The 24,865-nt window shown below is 41.1% G+C and overlaps 1 protein-coding gene across 1 annotated transcript in view; it reads right to left on the bottom strand.

Moving 5' to 3' along the window:
- The window catches only part of RHBDF2 (rhomboid 5 homolog 2), an 86,397-nt gene that overhangs the window by 25,070 nt on the left and 36,462 nt on the right, over positions 1–24,865 (bottom strand). Inside the window, exons 2-8 of the mRNA XM_083354983.1 lie at positions 11,522–11,678; positions 10,051–10,181; positions 8,214–8,406; positions 6,969–7,181; positions 5,565–5,693; positions 2,836–2,966; positions 1,146–1,355 (exon numbers count right to left, since the gene is read on the bottom strand). Of these exons, the coding sequence (XP_083211109.1) occupies positions 1,146–1,355; positions 2,836–2,966; positions 5,565–5,693; positions 6,969–7,181; positions 8,214–8,406; positions 10,051–10,181; positions 11,522–11,653 (1,139 nt within the window). The 5' untranslated portion in view covers positions 11,654–11,678. The remainder of the gene's footprint in view (positions 1–1,145; positions 1,356–2,835; positions 2,967–5,564; positions 5,694–6,968; positions 7,182–8,213; positions 8,407–10,050; positions 10,182–11,521; positions 11,679–24,865) is intronic.

The following is a 24,865-nucleotide window of genomic DNA, read 5'->3' as shown; positions in this document are numbered from 1 at the left end:
GGGAGAGTCACGTTGGAGGGGGAACTGGACTAAGGAGGCTTGAAGTTGCTTTGCAAGAACGGGGGCACTCGATTGATTTATGTACTATTTTCCGGCATATAAGACGACTGGGCGTATAAGACGACCCCCCAACTTTTGAGATGATTTTCATGGGTTAAAAAGTCGTCTTATATGCCGGAAAATACAGTATTTCTGCTGTGGGGTGAATACACTTTGGAGTTACTTAATTACTTATTGGTTGCATTTTAATCCTACTTATTCTCTGAGTTCAAAGAGGCATTTAAAAGGGAATCCTTTAATTTCATCTCCCTAGCAGTCCAACACCCCAAAAGACAAGCTCAGGAACCAAAAAGATTTTGACAAACTTGAACAATGAGCCCTATCTGACAACATGAACTTTAATATGGAGAAAAGCAAGATTCTACACCTAGGCAGGAAAAACCAAAGGTACAAGTACAGATTAGGTGAAACCTGGCTTAAAACCAGTAACTGTGAGGAGGACCATGAGCCAGCAGCATGTGGCACCAGTCAAAAAAGCTAATACAATCCTTGGTTATATAAATAGAGGCAAAGAATGAAAACCACACGAAGTGTTAGTACTGCTTTATAAATCCTTAGTAAGACCACATCAGGAATACATCCAGTTTTGGTCATCGCATTACAAAAAAGGATGTTGAGACTTTGGAAAAAATGCAAAGAAGGGCCTGGAAATAAAAACATATGAAGAACAGTTGCAGGAACTGGGTTTGGTTGGTCTAGAGAAAAGAAGGGCTAAGGGTGACGTGAAAGCAGTATTCTAGTATTTGAGAGGTTGCCACAAAGAGGAGGGGGTCAACTTATTTTTCAAAGCACCAGAAGGCAAGACGAGAAACAAACGGATGGAAACGAATCAGGGAGAGAAGCAACCTGGAATTAAGGAGAAACTTCCTAACACTGAGGACAATCAACCAATGGAACAGCTTGCCTTCAGAAGTTGTAGGTGCTTCGTCACTGGAGGTTTTTAAGGAAAGACTGGACTGAAACAGTATAGGTTTCCTGCTTGAGCAGGGGGTTGGACTAGAAGATCTCCAAGGTCCCTTCCAGCTCTATTTTGACAAAAATGACTGATTCACAGTCATCCTGGAAGTTTGGTGGTCTACTGCTACCTGTGGCTGTCTGTGATCTCCAGCTGTGACCGCACCACACTGCTGATGCTCCGACGATACGTTCTGTTCAGCCAGTTACCCACCACTCCCAGGCCATAGTAGCGCTTCTTCCGGTCAAAGGCAAAGTGCTTCACCCTGGAAGCAATCCGAGTGCCCCTCTTAGGAGCAGCTTTTTTTTCGAGGCTTTTGAGGGCAACAGCTCCTACATGCCTGCAGAACAAGAAAGGGCATATTTGAAAACTCATCATGAGTTTGACTGCAGAGATACATGTAGAATTATTCCAGGATGCTAAGAATTAATTGCGTTCTGCAAATGTTACTTGATCTCAGTAAATGTCTGTCTCTGAAGTATTATGAGCCCAATACAATGCAACAATACAGGTAGTCCTCAATTTACAATAGTTCTTTTAGCAACTGATGTTACAACGGCACTGAAAAAAGTGACATGACCATTTTTCATGCTTACGACTGTTGCCGCATCCCCATGGTCATGTGATTTACATGCAGATGCTTGACAATAGGTTCATATTTATGACAGTTGCCGTGTCCTGGGGTCAGGTGATCACCTTTTGCGACCTTCTGATAAGCGAAGTCAAAGGGGAAGCCAGATTCACTTAACAACCAGGTTACTAACTTAACAACGGCAATGATTCACTTGACAAATGTGGCAAGAAAAATCGTAAAATGGGGCAAAATTCACTTTACAAATTTCTCACTTACTAACATAAATTCTGGGCTCCATTATGGCTGTAAAAGTCAAGGACTACCTGTAACTGGTTCTTTTTTTGGCTGCCCCCACCCCAGCACATTTTCTTTTGCAATGACTACTTATGCAGAAAAAGATAAGAAGACCAATAGGAGCAGTTGATTGAGTTAAGTTCAATCTCAAGCAGAAAATTCATTCTGGGAAATGATAAGATGACAGAGATTGTATTACATTTAAGTGTCTCGTTTGATTCTTCAGTGCATCAGTTATTCATCTGAATTTTTAATATAATCTTTCATATCTCTTCTATGTTTGCATTAATCTTTTCCTCCTTGCATCTGTCACCTTCTCTCCAACTCTTAGATGCAAATGTCTTCAATATTTAAAACAAGCAATTCAAGTGGCCAATCTTGTTTCAAAAGGCTACTTCCCCATTTCACATCCTCTCTATGCCCTGTCTTGCCTCCAATCCCGTGTTCCGAAGCTTTCACTTTCTGAGCAAAGATGTATTGATAGCCCATTACTGGAAAGCTATTTAAAATTGTCTTTTCGGGGAAAGTAATATTTATATTCATAATAGAAATGTCATCTTCATCCTTCAAATACTGGTCAGGATGATGTACTGCATAAAAATCTTACAAGTGCAAGACATGTATCTAAAATCCAGTCCCAAAGCAGCAAAAACTATGAGCAGAGTTTATGGTTCATTGGCAGACAAAATGGAAACACTTTATTTTAGGATTATTTTAAAAGTCTTCCTGTGACAAAGTAGTGTTTTCGGAAAGAAGAATCCAAACAAGAATGCCATAGTGGAAAAGGGCTTTTTCTCAATAGCTACGCATCACCTCTAGAGTAGGAAAGCTTTGTTTCCAGGTGACTGTGGCAACAATAGCTCACATTTGGTGACATTAAACAGGGTACACTTCCTATGAATAGGAGGTTAAGTCTCTGTTGTATCAGTCCAAATGGGTCTCCAAGACTCACTGGAAAGGTTGGTCAACTTCAGGTGACTTGATATCTTCTTGTAAGGGAAGCCCACGGTAGCCAGTAGCAGAGAGAGGTGGGGATTCAAATACATCATCTTGCATGGAGCACATCTCCTCATGTGCGTCAACCTGTTAAGAAAGGGGAATTATTACTCATGGCCTCATTTAAAATGAGAATTGTAGATCTTGTTCAGTGAGGGATCCAGTCATTCTGGCAAACGTCATTTTTATCCATATATCTACTTATAAACACCTTCGTAACATCTTATAGAAAAAGCAGCAAATGGGACTATGAATCTGCCCAATATCTTGTTTTACGTATGAATACATATTGCATTTCTTTATAAATGCCCTTAACCCAGCATCCCTCAGATATGTTGAGGCTGCAGCTGCTAGAATTTCCAGACAGATGGACTTTAATAATCATACAACCCAGGAATCATGCAAGGAAGTCTTTGATTGCTGGTCCAGTTGTATTTGGAGTTATTTAGCTCAAAAATCAGGAATTAGATACATATATGATAAGAGGAGGGAGGGAGGGAGGAAGGAAGGAAGGAATCATTAGAGCGAAAGGCTGGCCATAGATGCCAATAAAGTAGAATGGTGAGCACTGTTTTTTTAATGGCAGGTTTAGTTTATAATTAAATAAAATACAGAAAATCCACACCATCAAAAAAAGAGTTTAATGTAGGACATTTGAAGACAATTTATTTTGCATCTAAACATACAAACAGTGCTCTGCTTATCAGATCAAGCCATAATATAGCTCAGCTACCAATAAGCAAACTGCACTCACTAGCCATTCCCAGGGTAAGCTTCATTGACAATTTATAGCAGTGGCTGGTTGGGGAATTCTGGGAATGACTACAACTTAAAGTTGTCAAGATTGAGAAACACTGATCTTTAGAAACCTAGTTTCTGAAAGTATAAGTTAAAAATAAAATTCATTATTTTCAAATGGAATAAAATGGAAGGGAAGGCAGGAATGTGAGAAGAATTCATCTATGGAAAAATGTGGTGATGGTGGTGGTGGTGGGGAAATTAAGCAAAATACATTTAAGCAACTTCTTTCATTCATCCCCAGTCTTCCTCTTTGCCCCACTTCACATGGAATCCACAACTTACAGGCTGTGAACTCAGCATCTAGCATTTTTTTTTGATCCAGGATCTCTGGCTGGCCCTCTGTAGCATTGCCCATAATTTGCTAGCCATGCTCATTTACAAGAAGAACCAGCAGAAGTGATTATGCATGTTCACATGTAAGCTTTAGTAAAGCTTAGCAAGCTGTGTGAATAGTGCAATATAAAAGGAACATAAGGAAATCAATTAGACAGTAGCACAGTGGACCCTTGTAATATTTTCTGAGCAAAAAAAAAATACACATCAACAGTGCCTTTGCTAAACAAATAACGCTTCAAAATACAGAGAGTGCAATTATAGGAATGAGGCCAGGTAAAATGTGTTGAAGGAGCCTTACCTTCACACAGTGAGAGCCCCTGCTGGATAGAAACACCAGGAACACCACTTTGTGACCATTTTTTAAAAGTGGAACAATGCTAGTGGCAGGATGTGATTAATCTATCTCCCCTCCCCATTTGCTAGATAATTCCTCTGGGCAAAGGACATGTCCAGGCATGCCTAGATTAAAAGCAACCCAAATATTTATATTCCAGCTGTTTTCCTTGTGACTTGTCCTCATGCTACAGGTACAGTACAAGTCAAAATAGAATATAGTAGGCATCAACAGGAATTCAAGGCAAGCACGGCTCAGTTTAAATCGCCCACCTTGGAAGCTTAGCTGTTGATGAACTGTTTTGCTTTCTTTAAACTGATGGTGAAAAGGCCATAGCTTACAGCAAGGAATGTTTTAATAATAATAAAATATTCAAGCTCCTAAAAGTTTATGTAGCAAAGTTTGATATGGTTTAATTAACAGAGGCTATGTTTTATTTTATTTTGAAATGTAATTGATCCTATTAATCTTTTTGCCTAGCCTCAGGAATGATCTTACTCACATGTGGGGCTGCTGGGTATTCACACCTATTTATTTCTGAAAAAGATCCCAATCCTCTTCGAGAAGAGCAGCCCTTGGGGTTGTATTCTCATGAATGGGTGAGGCTAGCATATCCACCTTAAAACGTTTATATATAAGCAATAGTAAAATTACTAGATCTGGGCTGCAAAGATCTAGGTGGCTACAAAGACTTAATAATAGGGATCTTCAAACTTGGCCCTTTTATGACTTGTGGACTTCAACTTCCAGAATTCCTCAGCCAGCATGCCTGGCTGAGGAATTCTGGGAGTTGAAGTCCACAAGTCATAAAAGGGCCAAGTTTGAAGACCCCTGCTTAAGAACCTTCAATATCCCTTTTGCCTGGCAGCCTTAGGTTTTAGTTCAGAGGGCTGGAGTTGAAGCTTCTCCCAGGATGATCAGAAGACACCAAGCGTGACCACTTGCTTGAAACAAAGGCCTGCTTTGAAATGGGACAAAGATTTTTAATTTACAGTAGCGCAGCATCACAAACTGGAAAAAAGGGAACGGGAGGGAGGTTCAGTAAAGAAGAAATGAGAAAGCTCTCAAAATCCATGAAACGATTTGCTGAATTGTTGCAGGTCCTTCCCTTTGCAAATTTAACAAGAGGATAGCAGGAACCATAGAAGGAGCAAAACTGAACTGTCAGAGCAGAGGAGGAGCATGTAACAGGAAGGCCATGGAACCATGCTTGCCTTACTGAAGAAGGAAGAGTCAAATGTATCCATGCCATCCACCACATCATCGTCCATGAAGCTAGGATACATAAAGCTCCGTTTGTTGCCCCTGCGTTTTTGCACTGATGGATCCAGAATGGAACGCCCCTATTGTAAGAAACAAATTGGAATGGTGAATGGTCGGGTTAATATTAATATTATTATTAATAATAATAATAATAATAATAATAATAATAATAATAATAATAATAATAATAATAATAATAATAATTGTAGTAGTAGTAGTAAAGTTGGAAGGCACCTTGGAGATCATCTAGTCCAACCCCCTGCTCAGGCAGGAAGCCTTCACTCACTATCAATGATTCACCATCTATTATCAGCAGTTTCAACTCCACCTGGAGTTACAGAGATATGATCAGCCCTGAAGTTGCCTTCCAAAAAGGAAGACGCCTGCTAAGAGGAAGACACAGGGCTTGGTACATGACTAAACACTCTGGAGCTATAGCTAACCAGGTTTGAGATATAGTTTAAGCCAAGATAGCTACAGGTTTATTTCAGTAAATCTGTTTTGAAGCACTGTCTGTTGGGTATAAGTCAATAATGTTAACATTGGCTCCAATTATGAAGTAGATGATTTTACACAGCATCAACCTTCCAGTCAAATGTCGCTAAATCTACTTCTCCATTCTTTTTCTGGGCCAGACAACAGCTCCCTCTGGTGATTCTTTTGTTCAGATGTTCTGAATCGAGAATACGCTTTTACTTCTATTGTGCACCTATTTAGATTTCCAGTCTTATAAAGGGAATATTTGTGTTCCCATCAAACAGTTTCCTTTTGATCGTGACCTTTCTCAGGACAACCCACTTCATAACTCTCAGCTTTAGGAAGCTCGGAATATGAAATCATCAAAGTCTGTCAAGGCAATTATATTTTCATGAATTCACAGAATTCCAGAGTTCAAATACAAACTTAGAAGTAACAGCACAACAAAATATAACATATAACTTTTTCAAAAGTAAAGTAACTGATTCTTCAATCTCGCTGAAATTAGGATTCAATCTCGTTGAAATTAGGATTTAATGCAAAGTTTCAGAAAAATCATCCCCAGGAACTGTGAAATAGGAGAATACAGCAAAAAACATAAATGCCCTCCCATCCAATATAACTGCCGACACATATGACCATCTCAGAAATAGAAGTAATTGCAAACTGAGATTTAATTTATTTTCCAGTTCAGATTTGAATTGAAATCCTATAGATCAACAACTTTTTTCCCCTCTCTGGAGTTCTGGTGATACTGTTGCTGAATAGAAAGATAAGGAAGCAGCACATACCACATACCACATACAATATCCTAGACACCATTATCTAAAGAAATAAGGAATTGTAGCTCAGAGCTTTACCATAAAACTAGAACTTACTCTGATAATTGCTGCAGCTGCCTTAAAGCTCATATGGGCCACTGATTCCCTTTTCCTGCGGGGCAGGCGGGCGTAGCCTGACCGTACACTACCTAATGATGCCAAGGACACAACTCCAGGAGTCAGAGGAGGAAGGACAGGATGTGGAGTACGTGGACGATCCACTTCATCTGGGTGCCTGAAGGGACGGCCTCGGGCCAAAGGATCTACAATCTGAAAGGATAAAACAATTGAAGCAATTAGTCTTGTACTCAGTGTTGAAATGGAACAGGAATGTTGATTTAAACTTAAATCGTATCAACCATAGGATGGTGCTTTAGATAAATGCTTGATTCACCTCCCCTCATAGGATTTCCTCTGACCAACATCTCCCTGATCCCTTTCAGTCTTGATTTTCCCCATCGTTTCATATTGAGTCCTTTTACACAGATGATATTCGACTGTGGCCGCCCATTACCCCTTTAAGTTTCTTTACACGAAGGGAGAATTAAGATCAACTCTTTCATTAAGCAGAAGGAGGCCATCACCTCAATGGCAAATGAGGTGGGACAATGCCAGGTAATTTCCTTCACAGCCATAAGCTGGCCTCCTGAACAGTTAGATGACTTGTGTGCATAGAGGGGTGCCATCTTGTTCTTCACCTCAGATAATCCAGTAGGATTTCCTCTGGCTGACTGTGGCTTCCCAAACCCTGAAGTGGAGTTTGTTATTGCCTTGGTGGAGCAGTGGGCTAATGCCTCCTTAAGTAACACCAGCTGCCTGCAATTAGTGCATGTTCGCATCCCACCAGGCTCAAGGTTGACTCAGCCTTCCACCCTTCCGAGGTAGGTAAAATGAGGACCCAGATTGTTGGAGGCAATAAGCTGACTTTGTAATAATGCCGCTTGGGGGGGGGGGGGCGGCGAAAGCCATAATAAGCAGGCATATACATAGAATGAAGGCTATTCCTAAGCACATTGATTTGTGCTTTAAAATTGTAAGCCGCCCTGAGTCTTCGGAGAAGGGCAGGATATAAATGGGATTAAAATAAAATAAAATAAATAAAATTGCCTGACACTAGACTTTTCCACTTGGTAATGAGCTGAACTTGGAGACTTTCAAAAGATGAAGTTCTGGCTTTCTGCTGGCCCTTTTTTCTCAGGCTGTACATCCAAGAGGGATTATAATTTCTTCTCCACAGTCAAATCTTCTCTACAGCATGACAGTATCTTTGTGTTACCAACTCTCTTGTGCAATGACACCTACCTTGGGCATTTTTGTTGGCTTTGGGGATTCTGTGCCTTGGAAAGAAGGCACCTCCTGGCTGCTCACTTCTATTTCCCTGTAGGCAGGTTTGAGTTTTCCGTAGCGCAGGCTGCAGTGCTGAAGGCTCTTGCGCTGCCAACTGTGTTGCTTTCCATCCCAGTCATTGCTGACACCAAACCACTGAGCAGCTCCTCTGAGTGCAGGAGGAGAGGAGACAAATGTCACAGGACATCCATGGCTTCACAAGTAACTTCAAAATTTTAAGAAAGTAACTACTCCATCCAGGCCTAATCCTTTATCTAGCTTTGCTTCCAGGAATGGCCGATCAATGGATGTGTTTTCACAGATGGAAGGGGGTAGGGTAGTTGTAGGGGACATTTTTAAAGCTGACAGAGTAAACATGGAGTATTGTGGATAGAAATATTCAGTGTTTTCATCAAATCCTCAAAATACGTTTAAGGAAAAATAACCAGAATCTACCCTGTGGTATAAATAAGACACAGCAATTTTTATGGTAGGGCTGAGTAACTTTTTATGAATAAGTTTTCTTTCATCTGTTTTCCTTTACAGCATCTGGAAATTACTCTGTCTCTGTTCTGTGAAAAGCCATAGCCATGCTTAGTAGCTGAGATGGAGAGGGAACAATAACACAACTATCTCACATACAGGTAGTCCCTGACTTACAACCATTTGTTTAAGGATGGTCCAAAGTTACCACCAAAAGTGACTTACAACCTGTCCTTGGCAGCCAACTTGCATTTACAGGGGTTGCCGCATATTGCAGTCATGTGATCACAATTTGTGAACTTCTCAGCCAGCTTCCTGCAGGCAAAGTCAACTGGGGATGCCAGATTCACTTAATGGCCACAAGATTCACATAAGGACTATGTAATTTGCTTAACTACCATGATGAATTTAATTTGTGGTAAAATTGTCATAAAATTAGGCCCTGTCGTGTGAGGAGTCAGTTAATGACCACACTGATGAACAACCAAAATCCCAACTGTGGACGCAAGCCGAGGTCTACCTGCAATTTAAAATAGGTCACAATAAATAGTTGATATGTATCTGCCTTCTTTCCCCTTGTTTTGACACAGCTCTCAGTTTTGAGCAAACCCAGGTTCAAGCAATGGCTAATATTTATTTATTTATTTTATTTTTATTTTAATCCCATTTATATCCCGCCCTTCTCCGAAGACTCAGGGCGGCTTACAATCTAAGAAGCACAAATCAATGTGCTTAGCAATAGCCTTCATTCTATGTATATGCCTGCTTATTAGGGCTTTCAGCTCCCCCCAAGCGGCATTATTACAAAGTCAGCTTATTGCCCCCAACAATCTGGGTCCTCATTTTACCTACCTCGGAAGGATGGAAGGCTGAGTCAACCTTGAGCCTGGTGGGACTCGAACCTGCACTAATTGCAGGCAGCTGGTGTTACTTAGGGAGGCATTAGCCCACTGCTCCACCAAGGCTCTTTAAAGCATTTAAAGCACTTATTGAAAATATAATGCCATTCAGTTAAACTGAGAGCCTATATATTCTCAAGAGGAAAAAGGGTTAAGTGTACAAATAAATTCAGTAAGTCTAAGTCCACCTACAAGGACCAGAAAGTGGGTTTCAAACATTACTAACAGTCCAACAAGCACAAAAATCAAACGCCCACAGAGTCACAAATTATCCTTAGCTGTCATTAATGTTTCATATTACGCTATTGCTTCGCTTTTAAATGTTACGAGCTGCCCAAAGTCGTTGCTATGAGAGGGGCAGCTGAATAAATGGAAGAAATAAGTCAAAGAAATAACAATAAACTAATGTGATAGGATAAAGTTCTCCTTACTTGCGAATACTCTGGGACAATGAGGTTTGCCTATGCAAGGCGGGATGTCTTTCAAAGTTGCTGTCCTGTCTTTTCAATCTCGACTCTTGGAGGCTCACACTCTTCTGAAGAGCTGGGTTTTTTTTCAGAAGCTAAAAGGAGACATTGAGGTCATCAGCAAGAAAGATGGGGAGGGGGGTTTGATCCAAAGACCACTCGACTATCCACATAAATTATAAATTCTCAAGAAATTATACTTTCTGATCAGTGAGGGATCAGGCCCTTTCTCCAGTTCATGACTAGATAAGCTGGGCAAGCTAGTTAGTCAGACATAGATATTTGTGTGAGGATAAAATGGTACATAGATCATATTTCCTCTGAGCAGTTTATAACCTAAGGACCAGTGAAAGAGAAAAGGAAAAAAAGCAATGGAATAAGGGATGGGATGGATGAAATTTTCTCCTCCTGGAAGTGCAACATTCATAAAAAGTTTCTGTAGAATGCCAGAGAACTGGCTGGAGCTTACAAACGATTTTACTGCGCTTATGTGATCCGTTCCCCCTTGTCATTAGCTAGTGAGCACTCACATACAGTATATGCAGGAGAATAGACAATGCTTTTAAATGGCGCGACATAGCAAGTCAGTGTGATTGATAAAAGCTAAAGTACTGTAATTTAACTGGCTGATTATTACTATGGTGGCTTTTTGGAAGACGGTCCATCTAAGGACAGATTGTCTGGATTCAGGAATGCTTTGCTGAAACATAACAATTCTGATCAATTGAGATCCAATTTAGCTTGGACCTCTTAACACCCACCCTATAAGGAGAGAACACCGCAGCATATTTGCATGTTTGAATACTGCAGCCAGAAGAAGTGAATGCCTGGTAGACTCTTATTAGACAATTTACATCTAGTCTCTCATCTTCCCCTTTCAGGGAAGATTCTGCAGAAGGTGATAGACACAAAAGAGACTGGTTGAAGCAGATTGTCTAGAATGGATGTTTTCCTATTAGATCTGTTTTCCTATTAGATCTTTCAGCAATGTTTGAAGCTGTGGAGCATTGTATCCTTCTGCACCAAAGTTGAGAGTTAGGAGCACTGAATTTCAGCCGTCCCACTCCTTTCTAAGTGTCAGGGTGTTAACACTAGTCTATGATGGTGGGGTTGAACAATTCAGCCCATGATCATTCCCATATGGGAGGTGAAAGCTAGTTCTTTGAGACTCAGAACAACCACCAACATCAGATTGCTTTCAAGAGTGAAACAGATTATAAAGAGCATTTGGGAAGTGTTTTGACTTAGAGCAACTGGCTTTAAAGTACAAAACACTGCTTTGTGCTTGAAACAGCCCGGTTCACGTTTTTTATTTTGAAACTTTTTTTTTGTATTGCTGTAATGCACTATTATTATAAGAGACACCTTTCTAGATAGCACGTAACAATGGAAATCTCACAGTTAATAGACATTTATGGATCTCAATAATTCATACCACTGTTTGGCTGCTTTCTTCTTCTGTCTTCACTGGTGGGATCATTATAGAAAGGTTGGGGGGCTTCTTGCTCTGAAGTCGACTGTTGCTGGTGCTAGAACGGCTGCTTCCATTTTTATCGCTGTCTGCCATCTTGGACTGGAAGGTATTAGTCTATCTGTAATGAGGAAAGAAGTGAGGAATTTAAAACCAAGTACTCTCTCGTGTTCATTTTATTAAAGGCCATCTTCCCTGCATTTAAAGGCATCCTCCTTGTAATTTCCAACCATCAGCCCCAGCCACCAGAGGAAATGCAGTCCCAATGTACTGTAGTTTGAAAGCTCCAGGTTAGGGAAAGAAGACTTAGGGAGGGTGATGGATCAATAGATTAACATATTAAACATTTATTAAGCAACACCCACAGCTGGTTTCAGGGAGGCAGAGCAGCCTGGTAATGTGCAAAAAGATTAATTAACAAATTAATTTTGATTTGCAGGTCTGCCACACTAGGTGTCTAAAAAAAGATAAGCAGTTACAAAACAATATAAAAACTCTAAGGGCACTCAGGCAAAAAAAAAGAAACCAATTAACAATAGTAATGCAAAACCACAACTGCATTGTTTTCATTTTCCAGCTCAGGATTTAGACACGCATCAACCAGAAGACTTTGACTAATCAATATTAATTTATTTTAATTCATTTGTACCCTGCCTTCGTAAAATTACTAAGCTAGTAAGGGGGATTTCTATAGTATGATTACAGGTAGTCCTCACTTAATGACAGCCTTGCTTAGCAACTGTTCAAAGTTATGAGGGTGCTGAAAAGTAAATTTATCGATGGCTCCTCACACTTACAACTGCAGTCATGTGACTGGTGGCATTTACCAATGTCACAGCATCCCACAATTCCATGATCGCCATTTGTGAGCTTCACGGTCAGCTTTTAGGCTGTAGAAGGAGTCTTGGTAGTTAGAATGTAGTATTGCAGGCAAACTTTGCCTACTGCCTGGAGTTCGATCCTGTCAGGGCTCAAGGTTGATTCAGCCTTCCATCCTTCAGAGGATGGTAAAATTTTTATTTTTATTTATTTATTTTAATTCCATTTATATCCCGCCCTTCTCCGAAGACTCAGGGCGGCTTACAAACTTAGCAGTAGCCTTCATTCTATGTATATGCCTGCTTATTAGGGCTTTCACACACACCCCCAAGCGGCATTATTACAAAGTCAGCTTAATTGCCCCCAACAATCTGGGTCCTCATTTTACCTACCTCGGAAGGATGGAAGGCTGAGTCAACCTTGAGCCTGGTGGGATGCGAACCTGCACTAATTGCAGGCAGCTGGTGTTACTTAAGGAGGCATTAGCCCACTGCTCCACCAAGGCCCAGATTGTTGAGGGCAATATGCGGACATTGTAAACCACCCAGAGAATGCTGTGTAAAGCACTATGGGGCAATATATAAGTGCTGTTGCTATTGCTATTCTAACAAGTAGTCAATGGAGAAATCAGCAGAAAAAATGCAAATTGTGGTCACATTGGGTCTCATTGAGTCTCATTTAACAACAGACCTGCCCGTCAACAATTGTGTCTTTAAATGAGGACTACCTGTAAAGGTAATGCATATTGCATTATTTTGTGCCTTTTCAGGAAATTGTGTTTAACTAGAAAGGGAAATACTTCAGATTTCAAATTACAGGCCAATATTTCCAAATGAGGATACAGGACCAGTGTCTGTACAGTAGGTTAAAAACTTTTTGTAAACAGAAGGAGTACCAAACATTAATGGGTTCCGTATAAGCAGTTTGGACATGAAACAGAAACTGTCAGAAAGGGCACATCATTCCGGGCTTTTTAAAAAAAATATTGTCAAGTCTTGGAGCTCTGCTTAAAAATGATGAAAAGGTTTGGGGGTCTGACTTTTAGTAGCCTCCTAAGTTATTGACCCTTTCCCTAAACTGTAATTTCTGCAAAATAAAGTATATTTTGAAAAAAGATATTCAAACTCACTGGGTGGATTAAAAACAAATGCTGTTTTTACATTCCTTCAGATCAACTTTAAAAGCACTATTCTCTTTAAATCTGTCCTTGTGAATGCTGCAAGTTTTCCCCCCAAAGCCTCCACAATCTTATTTCTTTTTACATTAAGTACCCCTACACACACACACACACACACACACACACACACAAACGCACACTGTTCTTGTACAGAAAACACTTGTTTGTTTGAAGTTTGGCATCTCCTCAAGGGACTATGGCATTAATCCAAATGTTGAAATCAATTCTTTTATACCATTTTTAAAAACACTTCAGTTGTTCACTGACTTCCAGAAGGAGCCACAGAAATGAAGTTGCCGTTTTCCTGTAGTAAGATTTGGATTCAGACTGGAATCAAAGCTGATGGCTTCGGAAACAGTCCATTCCCCAAGTAGACTTTTTCAACCTTCCAAAGCAGGATCCATGGTTGGTTTATACCCCTTACCACAGTTCTCACTCATTTCAGAATTGAAACTTTCCCTCAGTCATCCTAAATCTGTTTACACAAGGGACCTTCAAGGATTAATCATCCTGACCGATTCACACTGACCAGTAGTTGTATCATTCTCTGCAGGAAGAAGAAAGCTTCAGAGAATGGCAAGAGTCATGCTACAAGGGATAGAACACAAACAGTTGAGATTTTGCAATTACTGGATGGGTCAGCTAGGGTTTACAGTGCCACTTATGTTACCTCACCAGCTTTACTACTGGAGCTATTTAGATTAGGCTGCCTCAGCCTTTTGACCTATTAATACTACCATGGGAAAAGCTAACCGCTCCTAACAGCTTACACAATGGTCTAATAATATCTTATATATAACATGTAGAAGGTGACTCGGTTATTATATACATCAGATCACAGACTATAACAGGAGTCTCAAAGACTCCATAAAATAGCACCTGTTTGTGCAGTCCTTCGTGTGGCAATGTTGTACTTATATCCAAGAGAAAAGATTCCCCGCTTCATCTTTATAACCAACTAATCACATTCCAATAGGATAAGAATAATCTCTTGAAAAGTTCCAAGAAAGGTATGATACACCAATGCCATTAACAGCATTGAAAAGCCATGTCCTTACCTGAGCTCCAATGGCAATAATTATATACCAGCAACTTGGGGTAAAATATAAAAGATCTTCAAGTCAAGCTTGATTGGTGACCTTACATACGTCTTTGTGTAATTTTCCTGGTGGTGTTATATTCCTGGGCAATGTTATGGAAATATTTTGTCATTGCCTTGTTCCAGGATAGTTTCCTAATCTGGTTTATACCACTGATTGGTTAGTGCAGGGTCCCCCAACCCCCAGTACCGGGTCGCAGCATGCCAGAAACTGGGCCGCACAAATAAGTGAAGCCCCATCCACAGGATGTAAGCATCACATGAAACCATGCCCCCTCTGGTCCATAGAAAAAACCTCTCTCCATGGAACCAGTCCCTGGTGTTCAAAAGGTTGGGGGCCTCTGGGTTAGTGGTTTCCCATTCTAGTACTAATCAGCTCTGTTCATTTTCCAAGCCCAACAAAGGTCAGCTAGAGGTTTCAATTGGGTGAGGTCAAGTCACCATTATTTATATGACAGCACAGCACAAATCTGCTCAAGAGGCAAAGCATGACAGTGGAACTAATAAAGAAGAAGAATCTGCCCGGCCAATTCAATCTTGCAGGTTAGCATGCTCTGGGTTCCTTTGATTAATCAATGTCATCTAAAAGGTCTTTGAGGTGCACCTTCTCTGAACAGCGCCTACCTTCTGGAATGAGGTTCTCCCAAGATCTGGATGGCCCTCACTCTGCTATTGTTTAGAAGAACTATGAAGACTATCTATCCAATCTGTCATTCTTGCCATATTGTGTCTTCTTCCTCCCCCACCACTTCTTGGTAATTAGTTTTATTGTGATTTCCTTGTATGGATTGTTGTGAGGCCCCGCCCCACAAATCAGTGGAGTTGGGTAACATTCAAGTTTGATAGATGAATGAATGGATCTGCAGAAATTCTGAATTCACTCTCAAGTGAAAAGGCATTTTAAAAAATGTAAGATTTTGAAAAGCTGAGACAAATAGGGGTAAGAAAAAGTTCTGGGCCTTACTGACAGCAGATTGATAGTTAACCATTAACCATCTTAAAGATCTCTCATATGAAATTGCTGGTCTTTAGAAAAAGAGAATGCAAGAGGCCACCAAAAATTCACTGCAATGACACACATGGCCGTTAGAGGACAGTGGCCTCATGTTGTTCAAGCTTTATGCGCTGGCCTAATATAAACAAGAGCCTTACTGTGGCACCTTGAAGGCTTACCGGGAGGAGAAAAATGGTAAACAAGGAGGCTTAATATAGATTGCAATATTTTTATTAGGCAAGTTCAAGCGCATAGAAGATAAACAGAGAGATTGTTCCTTTTCTTAGGAATACTAGTGTTTCTCAACCTTTGCAACTTTAATATGTGCAACTCCCAGAATTCCCCAGCCAGCATGGAAAATTCTTAATTCTTCCTAGCTCTTGCCAAGAGTATTTTTAACTAGGTTTTTCAGCTTTCTAACTTTTAATTACCTGCTGATGTGATCTGCAGATGGATGCTACTGTTAAGGGGCATCACCATGGCTTTAACACATTCCTTCCTCACCAATGTGCCCCTCTCCAGATAAATCAATTGAAATAATCAGAAATCCCAGCCAACGTGAGCAATGGTTCGATATAGGAAATACACACTTTGTGGAACACTACATTAGCTATCACATGGTGCTTTAAATATACTATTTTAGCTGCTCCGTAATATACAGTATTTGAAGGGTAAATATATATTTTAAAAAACAGAAATATGGGGTAGGTTGTCATCATTCTCCTAATCATAGGTCACTAAAATAGAAAAATCTCCTTCAAGTCAAGTTTGTCTCATGGATGTTTTAAGATGATGTCTATATATCCTATGGAAGTGGTTGTCCTGGCCTTGTAGATTTTTCTTTCCAGCTCCCCAGTCTTATCTACAGCCCATATAAGGACTAACCAGTCTGGTCCCGCTAAGCTTTAATGGTCAGATAAGAACAGCTATCTGCTGAAACATTTCTAAACTAGATTATCAGACCAATGTCTACATCAGGGGTGTCAAACTGCCGGCTAGTGGGTTGGATGCGTCATGCTGAAACTGCGCCCACCCCATTGCCAGCAATGGGGAAAAAGTCGCAATACGTCACGACATGTCACGTGACATTGCGTGTATGACATCCCTGCTCTACATGCTTCAAAATTTATAGAGATATATGACTAGGATAAAACAGCTATATAACATAATTCAGTCGAAGCATGCTATTATAGCTAGTTTAGCCATTTTCTCATTTCTGAGACATATGAGGTATCAGGTGGGTGTTTGTGTGTGTACATGAGGTAAAAAATTGAGAGCATCTGTTTTCATTACTCCCAGCAGATAAGCCTCCTGTATTAGATTTATAGCTACCTTAAAGTGGGAACTCTTCTTTTGGAGAAGAACAGCAACCCTTAGTCCAGCATCCCAGCAAGAATACATTGCATGGAAGAGGAAGCCATAAATGTTTAAGAGGCCCCTCTCAGGAAGGGAGCAATGTAATAAATAATCCAGGCCCTCAAGCATCCCAGGAGAACAAGCATCCTATACAGCAATTCTCAAAGTGCTTGAGCGGGCAAGAAATAGAGCTCGTGTCAACAGAGAAAGAGGGGCTGATGCATTAGTAGTTTGCCTTATCCATTATAAATTTTGGGACCACTGCCATCTGAATGTTGAGGGAGAAAATATTTATGCAAGTCGATACAATCCACAAAAAGGAAAACAACACCAGCTGGTATCAGAGACCACCAGAGCTGGCAGAAAGGACTTCAGCCAACCTCCCCAAGATAAGCAGGAATACAACAGGGCGAAGGGTTTTTTTTTTTGGTGATCCTGAAACGGACACAATGGATTGAAGTTCATATATCTTATTAGCTTCTTGTGATTATCGGAGAGATCCCAGGTCGACTCCTGCACCTCCTATGGATATTTCTTGCTCTTGGGGATCCTACAGCAGGCGGTTGGACACCAATCTTTTCATAACCATGCAGGGCTTTAAATTTCATTTCAGGGTGCTTAACATACTAAATGCACCACAAAGACATGCAACTTCCCGAGTCAAATTTAGCCTAAAAGTAAAATAGTGTTCTATTTCCAGTGGGAAGTTATGCATTGGTAAGATTATTTAACCTGCCTGAAATCTAGTGGAAGTTTTATTAAGGAGTTATCATCTACTCTGGAAGGCCAAAACAGCAGTGTGTCATCCCCTCCCCCCCCATTTTTCCTATATGATGCTTTATTCAAGCTGTTGCTGGCAAAGGTCTCTGCAATTTATCTCATGGCAGGAAGGCCAGGTTTGAACGATATGCACCCCCCCAATGTGGTGTAATAGTTAAGGGGTAGGGATAGGATTAGGAAGGTCCAGTTTCTAGTCTACTCTCGGCCACAAATGTTCTGTGGGTGACTTTGGACCAATTAGTCTCTCTACCAGTTGTTATTGTAAGGCAAAATAGGAACTATCTTAAGTTGTTTTACAAAAAGCAAAATGGCTTAGGCCCGGGATATCTGCAGGACCGTCTGCTGCCGGGGACAACTTCCCATCGCCCAGTGCGCTCACACAGAGAGGGCCTCCTCAGGGTGCCGTCGGCCAGACAATGTCGGCTGGCGACCCCCAGGGGGAGGGCCTTCTCTGTGGGAGCGCCAGCCCTGTGGAATCAACTCCCCCTTGAGCTTCGGATGGCCCCGGACCTCCGGTCCTTTCGCCGCAACCTCAAGACATTCTTCTTCCATCAGGCTGACCTGGATTGATGATGGGTTTTTAAAAGTCTTAATTTTAACTGTATAATTAATATTTGGGGCTGTTATTTAATTTTTTTAAAAACTTTTGTATTGTTGGTTTTTATTGTTAGCCGCCCTGAGTCCTCTGGGAGATAGGGCGGCATATAAGTCCCATAATAAATAAATAAATAAATAAATAAATAAATAAATAAATAAATAAATAAATAAATAAATAAATAAATAAATAAATAAAATAAAATAAAATAAAATAAAATAAAATAAAATAAAATAAAATAAAATAAAATAACGAATAAATGAAGAGAAAACTGGGGTCATGTTCCTTTGCCAAGCGAGCAGCCCATTCACAGAGAGTGTGACTAATTACACAAGAATGGTCACCAAACTCAGCTGCCAGCACTGCCCTCAAGAATTCTTTCTTTTCTTTTAATCACCTAGCAAGTACAATGGCAAAATACTGGAATTCACACTCCACCAGCATAATAACATGCCTCATCAGTTGGCAGACAGTCGTATCTAGGGCCTGGATGACTTGTTTTTCCATGACAGGCAACCTGCCAAGGAGGAGCATTTAACGACGACTGGTTTGCCATGCTTACAGAATGAAAGGAGGACCATCAGAAGCCATGGCTTAGCTCCTTTAACCTCCCTTCTTCTTGAGGGTGACTGCAACCAAGACAAGGGCTATTGTGGCCAAGGAGCTCAAAGCCACATGATGAGAATCGGCCTTTTCTGAACCACTAAGGCATTTCTTGAACAAAAATTGAATAAGTGACCTGGCATGGCAGAAACAGAAACTCTTCTCTCAGCAGGAAAACAAAGGTTTCTCTCTACAGGAATGAAATAGCAGAAGGCAACGAAATAATCTTTGCAAGCCACGTTAGCTGGGGAATCACGAAGGTGGAAAATCCAATTCATTTGCAGGGCACCATGCTGGAGAGAGTGAAGGTGCATAAATAAAGCCTTAGCATGCAACCACATAAGATGAGAGAATTTTCTCTTCTTGTTGTTGTTGTTAGTTGCAAAGTCTTGTCCGACCCATCACAACCCCATGGACAACGTTCCTCCAGGCCTTCCTGTCCTCTACCATCTTCTGGAGTCCATTTAGGCTAGACATGTCAAACACAAGGCCCGGGGGCCAGATCCGGCCCACAAAGTGGTTTCATGTGGCCCGCAAAGCCATCCTGGAACAGCCCCCACTGCCTTGGCCCCGGCCCAGAGACCCTCCTTTTGCCAGAGACCCTCAGACCTGTCCCACTCCTGCCCAGGCCCCCATAGGCACCCTTGATGCAAACGTAGTAGAGCTGGCCACGCCCACCCAGTAGGCCACGCCCACCCGGCCCCTTGAGGGCAACCGCAATGCTGATGCGGCCCTCAATGAAATTGAGTTTGACACCCCTGATTTAGGCTCACGCCAACTGCTTCAGTGACTCCATCCAGCACCTCATTCTCTGTTGTCCCCTTCTTCTCTTGCCCTCAACCTTTCCCAGCATTAGGCTCTTCTCCAGTGAGTCCTTCTCTTACCAATCAACTATAATTTTCTCTTACCAATCAAATATACGCCGCTATTTATATTGCATTGCTAAAACATACTGTTTTGGAGATGTGTCTGCTATATTTCTCAACCTCTTTGCACCTGGAAGAATCTTTCAAATGTTTGTCAAGCTTCAGGAACTCCTACATACTTAGACTCAAATGCAGGGCAGAAGTTACAAAATTATTACATTTGTCTGCTGTGCACACCTATACATGTACATTAGAAGCGTTCTTAAATTAAAATAAAGAATTAAACTTCTTTCTTCTGCCCCCCCTCTCCCATACCTTTGTGGATGGCTCCTGAGGTTGCTGATTCCCAGCCCAGCTTAGCCCAGATCTTCTGCACCTGCCCTGAGACGGAGGCCCCTGGGCCGCTGTACCTGGAGAAAGGCAGGCATGCACTGGCAAGGAGAGCCCTCACAAGGAGAGAATGACTCTCTCTTACAGACTCTCTCTCTCACACACACCACCTGCTGCTCCTCTCTCCTCTCTTCTTTATTCCTCACTCAATTCCCTCCTCAGCTCAGCTCAGTCTTCTGGTCACCTCCCTGTTTGCACATGTATGCACAACTCTCACCCCTGTCCAGGATCTGCAGATACTCTAGCAGGCCAACCCAACGTTGGAGGTTGGAGAGGTTATGTTTGGTTTTAAAAAAAAGAAAAGAAAGAAATCATGCTCTCCAAAGAACCTCTAGTAACCTCTGATGGAACCCTTAGGGCTCTATGCAACCCCAAATAACTGAAATTGGTTAATACCAGTTATTTCAATCTTCTACAGGTTGACACTGTTTAGGAATATTGGATTAAAATTCCCATTATTCTCAGTCATCAGGTGCTGTGGTCCAACACCACTGGAAGAGTACAAGACTGAGAAGACCAGCTGTTCCCATTTGAATGACATCTTCCATCATCCCCTGCCAGCACGTACAAGGTAAGAGCTAGGCACAATGAGGCCTGTTTTCCAAATACATTTGGGGGGGGGGGAAGGTTGCATTTGGATATGAGCTTAGCAGTCCTTCATAAACAGGGTCCCAAATAAAATTTAGTTATAGCTTAGTGTTGATTAAATAATGTTGCAGCACAGTCATTCCAAATCAACCAACCAAGAAGCAGTATTTCAGTATTTCTGGAATATATTTAAGCAACTATCCTACACTTTTTGAAAAAAAAAATCTGCATTTCTCAAGCTTATTTCCAAGATTTTGTAACTATTAGAACATTATTCAGCTGTAAAAGGTTAATTTATTTGGCTCTACCACAGAAGGCTTAGCTCACAGGTAATTTTGGAGTGGTACAATTCTTCAAAGAGGAATATTGGTTAAGGCACCATGCTAAAAATCAGGGGACTGTGAGTTCAAGGCCTACTTTAGGCACAATTCCAGCTAAGTGGCTTTGGTCCATTCACACTCTCAGACCTAGGAAGAAGGTAGTTGCAAACCACATCCGAAAATGTAGCCAAGAAAACCTTCTCCAGACAGTCTCCAGGAATCAAAGACTGACTTGAAAGCACATTTACAAAAACAACATTTAAAAGTTTCAATCCAAAATTGCATAACCCACTCTGTAACACAAACAGCTACATAACCCACAGATTGATTTTTTTTCCTGTTGGCCCCCATGCTTAACAACTGCCTAACTTGGAACAGGTTTAATATACAAAAAAAAAGTCTCAGTCGGGATGGAAAATTTCCCTTCCAAGGTCCTGCAGTCAGTCAGAAAAAAGATTTATTCTCTGTTAGCAAGAAAAAGCACTGGGCCACGGCATGCCAGAAACCGGGCAGTACAAAGCGGCAAAGCCCCATCCACAGGATGCAGGCAGCACATGAAACCACACCCCCTCCGGTCCGCGGAAAAACTTCTCTTCATGGAATCGGTCCCTGGTGCTCAAAAGATCGGGGACCTCTGATCTAGACCAGGAGGGTTGGCAATCTTGGCTCTTTTATGATTTGTGGATTTCAACTCTCAGAATTCCTGAGCCAGCCAAGCTGAGGGGAAAAGGACAGGTTTCCAAGCTGAGCCATGCTGGCTCAGGAATTCTGGGAGTTGAAGTCCATGAGTCATAAAAGAGCCAAGGTTGCCTACCCCGATCTAGTCTATGCCAACTGTAAACTATCGTTACGGAAGAGGAGAATGCAGTGTGTCACAAGGGGAAAAGAGAAACAGAAGACAAGATCAAAGACCACGTAGTGGTTTCCCAAAGTAAAGTCATTCACAGGTAGTTCTGACACTTTCCCATGTGGCCATCTTGCTAACATGGCTTCATTGGCTTTCTTAAGCAATGAAACAATCCCACTTGCTATGATTTTATTTACTTAGTCAGCATGCTATACCTGAATCCACTGACTTCCTCAGTTATAGAAGGATCCTATAATCATGGAAGAGAAGTAAACGTTATTTACTTAACAACCCAGCTGGTGCTTGCTGAAGGAACAAATAAAGCATTTCTAACCAGACAGTATATCATCTGTAAGCTATTGATGGTGCCTGGGATCAAAATAGCAGTATGGCCCATGCTGTCACAGGGGGAGCATAACAATTTATTATTTGTAAATAATAATAATAATAATAATAATAATAATAATAATAATAATAATAATAATAATAATAATAATAATAGTGGGATAAACGCACACCCATTTGCAATATGATTCAGGTAACCCTTCAAGTGGCTGGCTCAACTACTCTCAGAGTGCTAACAAGGAAATGACTGCAAATTCTTCCATTCCCCACCATTCAGTCAGAACTGAAGAAGCTTCCTGGATGTGAAGCAAAATGTTTTCAAGAAAAAAACACCCCATGAAAGTCCAGTTATCTTTTGGAAAAGCACCTTGGGATTTGATTGTCCTCCTTATATTCCAGTGAATTAGAAAGGCATCCACCTGTGCCCACTTCCTAAAATTACCTCATTATTTTAATGTATTTTTTAAAAAATGGTTCAGCCCCTTTGCCTAGCCCTAGGTAACAGTTCTTACATATTTCTATCAAGGTCATCTTCCTCGTTCTCTACACAAAGCAGCTATGGTGTTGCAGGGTAGAAATTGTTCTGTTCTCGTGAGTGGAGATTGATTTATAATGCTATAATGCTGATCTACAGGGAGAATATATGGAGCTCACACTGAAAGGTGGAAGAACAATCATATTCTGACACTCCTATTACTGTTGGAAAGACTAGACTTCTGAAGGAGGAGCCTGGACCAGACCCTGAGGAAGGAACATGCTCCAAAAAGGTCTTCCACTTCTTCCTTCCTTTTTCAAATGGAGTCACTGGCCTCTGGTTGTCACCACAGGCTGGCAATGTCAGCCTAGATCAGTGATGGCGAACCTTTTAGAGACCGAGTGCCCAAACTGCAACCCAAAACCCACTTATGTATCGTCGGGTGCCGGGCGGGCGTGGCCCATTGGGCGGGTGTGGCCAATTGTGTGGGCGTGGCCCATTGGGTGGGCATGGCTGCAGTGCTAACCGCAGACTGGGTGGGACTAAAAAGTTCAATCAATCAATTCCAACTTTGCGAGAAGTTTTTTTTTCCCCCGCGAGAAGTTGAAATTGATTGTTTGAACCTTTTTTTTTTTTGGTACGTTTTGAGGCGGCGGAGGCCTAAAGCGAAAAGGTTTTATAAAACCCAGCTGAAGGCCCAGGACTGGGGTGACAGTGCGCGTGCCCACAGAGAGGGCTCTGTGCGCCACCTGTGGCACCCGTGCCATAGGTTCGCCACCACAGGCCTAGATGAAGACCTCTTGGGCAGGCAGTTAGCTAAGATAGTTAGGAAACACAGCGGCAAATCAATAACAAAAACCAAAAGCATTTTCTGGTCCAAACAGCAGAAAGATCAGCTGATGGCCTCCTGCCCTGCTTATGGGTTTAAGATACCTAAGGTTGCTTAAAGTCAGCAGGGGAAAAATAACACCTCAGAAAGGGCAAAAGACATCCCTTTCATCACCCTCATTCTGGGTTAAGTTTTATTCACGTGAAAGAGATAGTAAGAGGTTTGCAGGCTTGGCCAAGACATTTGTGCCTGAGGCAATGAAACGTTGTACATTGTTTGTACAATGTACAATTCACTAAGCCAAAATGCATAACACCCAACATCCCAGGTGGAGATCCTCTCCTCTTCCCATGAAATAAAAATACAGTATTGCCCATTTAAATGGCTGGCAGATAATTTCCCAAATCTCCCTCTGCCTAGAGCTGGTCCAAATGTTCTGCTGCCCCCAGCATACTTTTCTTTTTCTTTTATTGTTATACATCTTGATACATTGCATCGTTTCGATAAAGTGATGTTTACAGTACTATTTAAATAATAGACTGTTAACAAAATATTAAAAATACAGAAAGGAAAGAAGAAAATCTACCAATATTAACTACAATTTAGGGCCTTCTCTGTGGGTGTGCCGGCCCTTTGGAACCAGCTGCCTGTAGAGCTTAGGACTTCCCCTGACCTCCGCTCATTCCACCGGGACATGAAGTCCTGGCTCTTTGAGCTTTCTGGCCTGGACTGAGGGTATTAATTGGGGTTTTAATTGTATCTTAATTGTTATTGGGTTTTTTAGTTTCAAGGTTAGTTTAATTATTTTAATTGTTTTTAATCTATGTAATTTGTTGTACTGTTTTAAAAAACCTTGTGAACCGCCCTGAGTCCTACGGGAGAAGGGCGGTATATAAGTTTAATAATAATAAAATAAATAAATATCGATATTACAAATCTAAAACTATTTGGCTTTTTCAGTCAAAGTCAAAAACTCTATTAAAATAAGAACCACTGAAACTCAAAACAAAGTATCAATTACATGGTAAGGGTATTTGATCCTAAGTTAATTACTTAATATTAAAATCTCCACTGTATTTTTTATATTGCGAAAAAGAAAAATTGATGGATGAAGCAAATTTAACAAAAGTGAAAATACCTAAAAAAAATTAAAAAAGAAAGAAAAAGGAGAATAATACTAACTAGGATAAAAAGTGCTTTGAAAGAATATCTGAAGGACAGTGAA

This window comes from Vipera ursinii, assembly GCF_947247035.1.
Source record: "Vipera ursinii genome assembly, chromosome: 2".
Classification (NCBI taxonomy): Eukaryota; Metazoa; Chordata; class Lepidosauria; order Squamata; family Viperidae; genus Vipera; species Vipera ursinii.
Note: the sequence above shows the minus strand (reverse complement) of the source record. Positions and strands in the feature narration are given on the sequence as shown.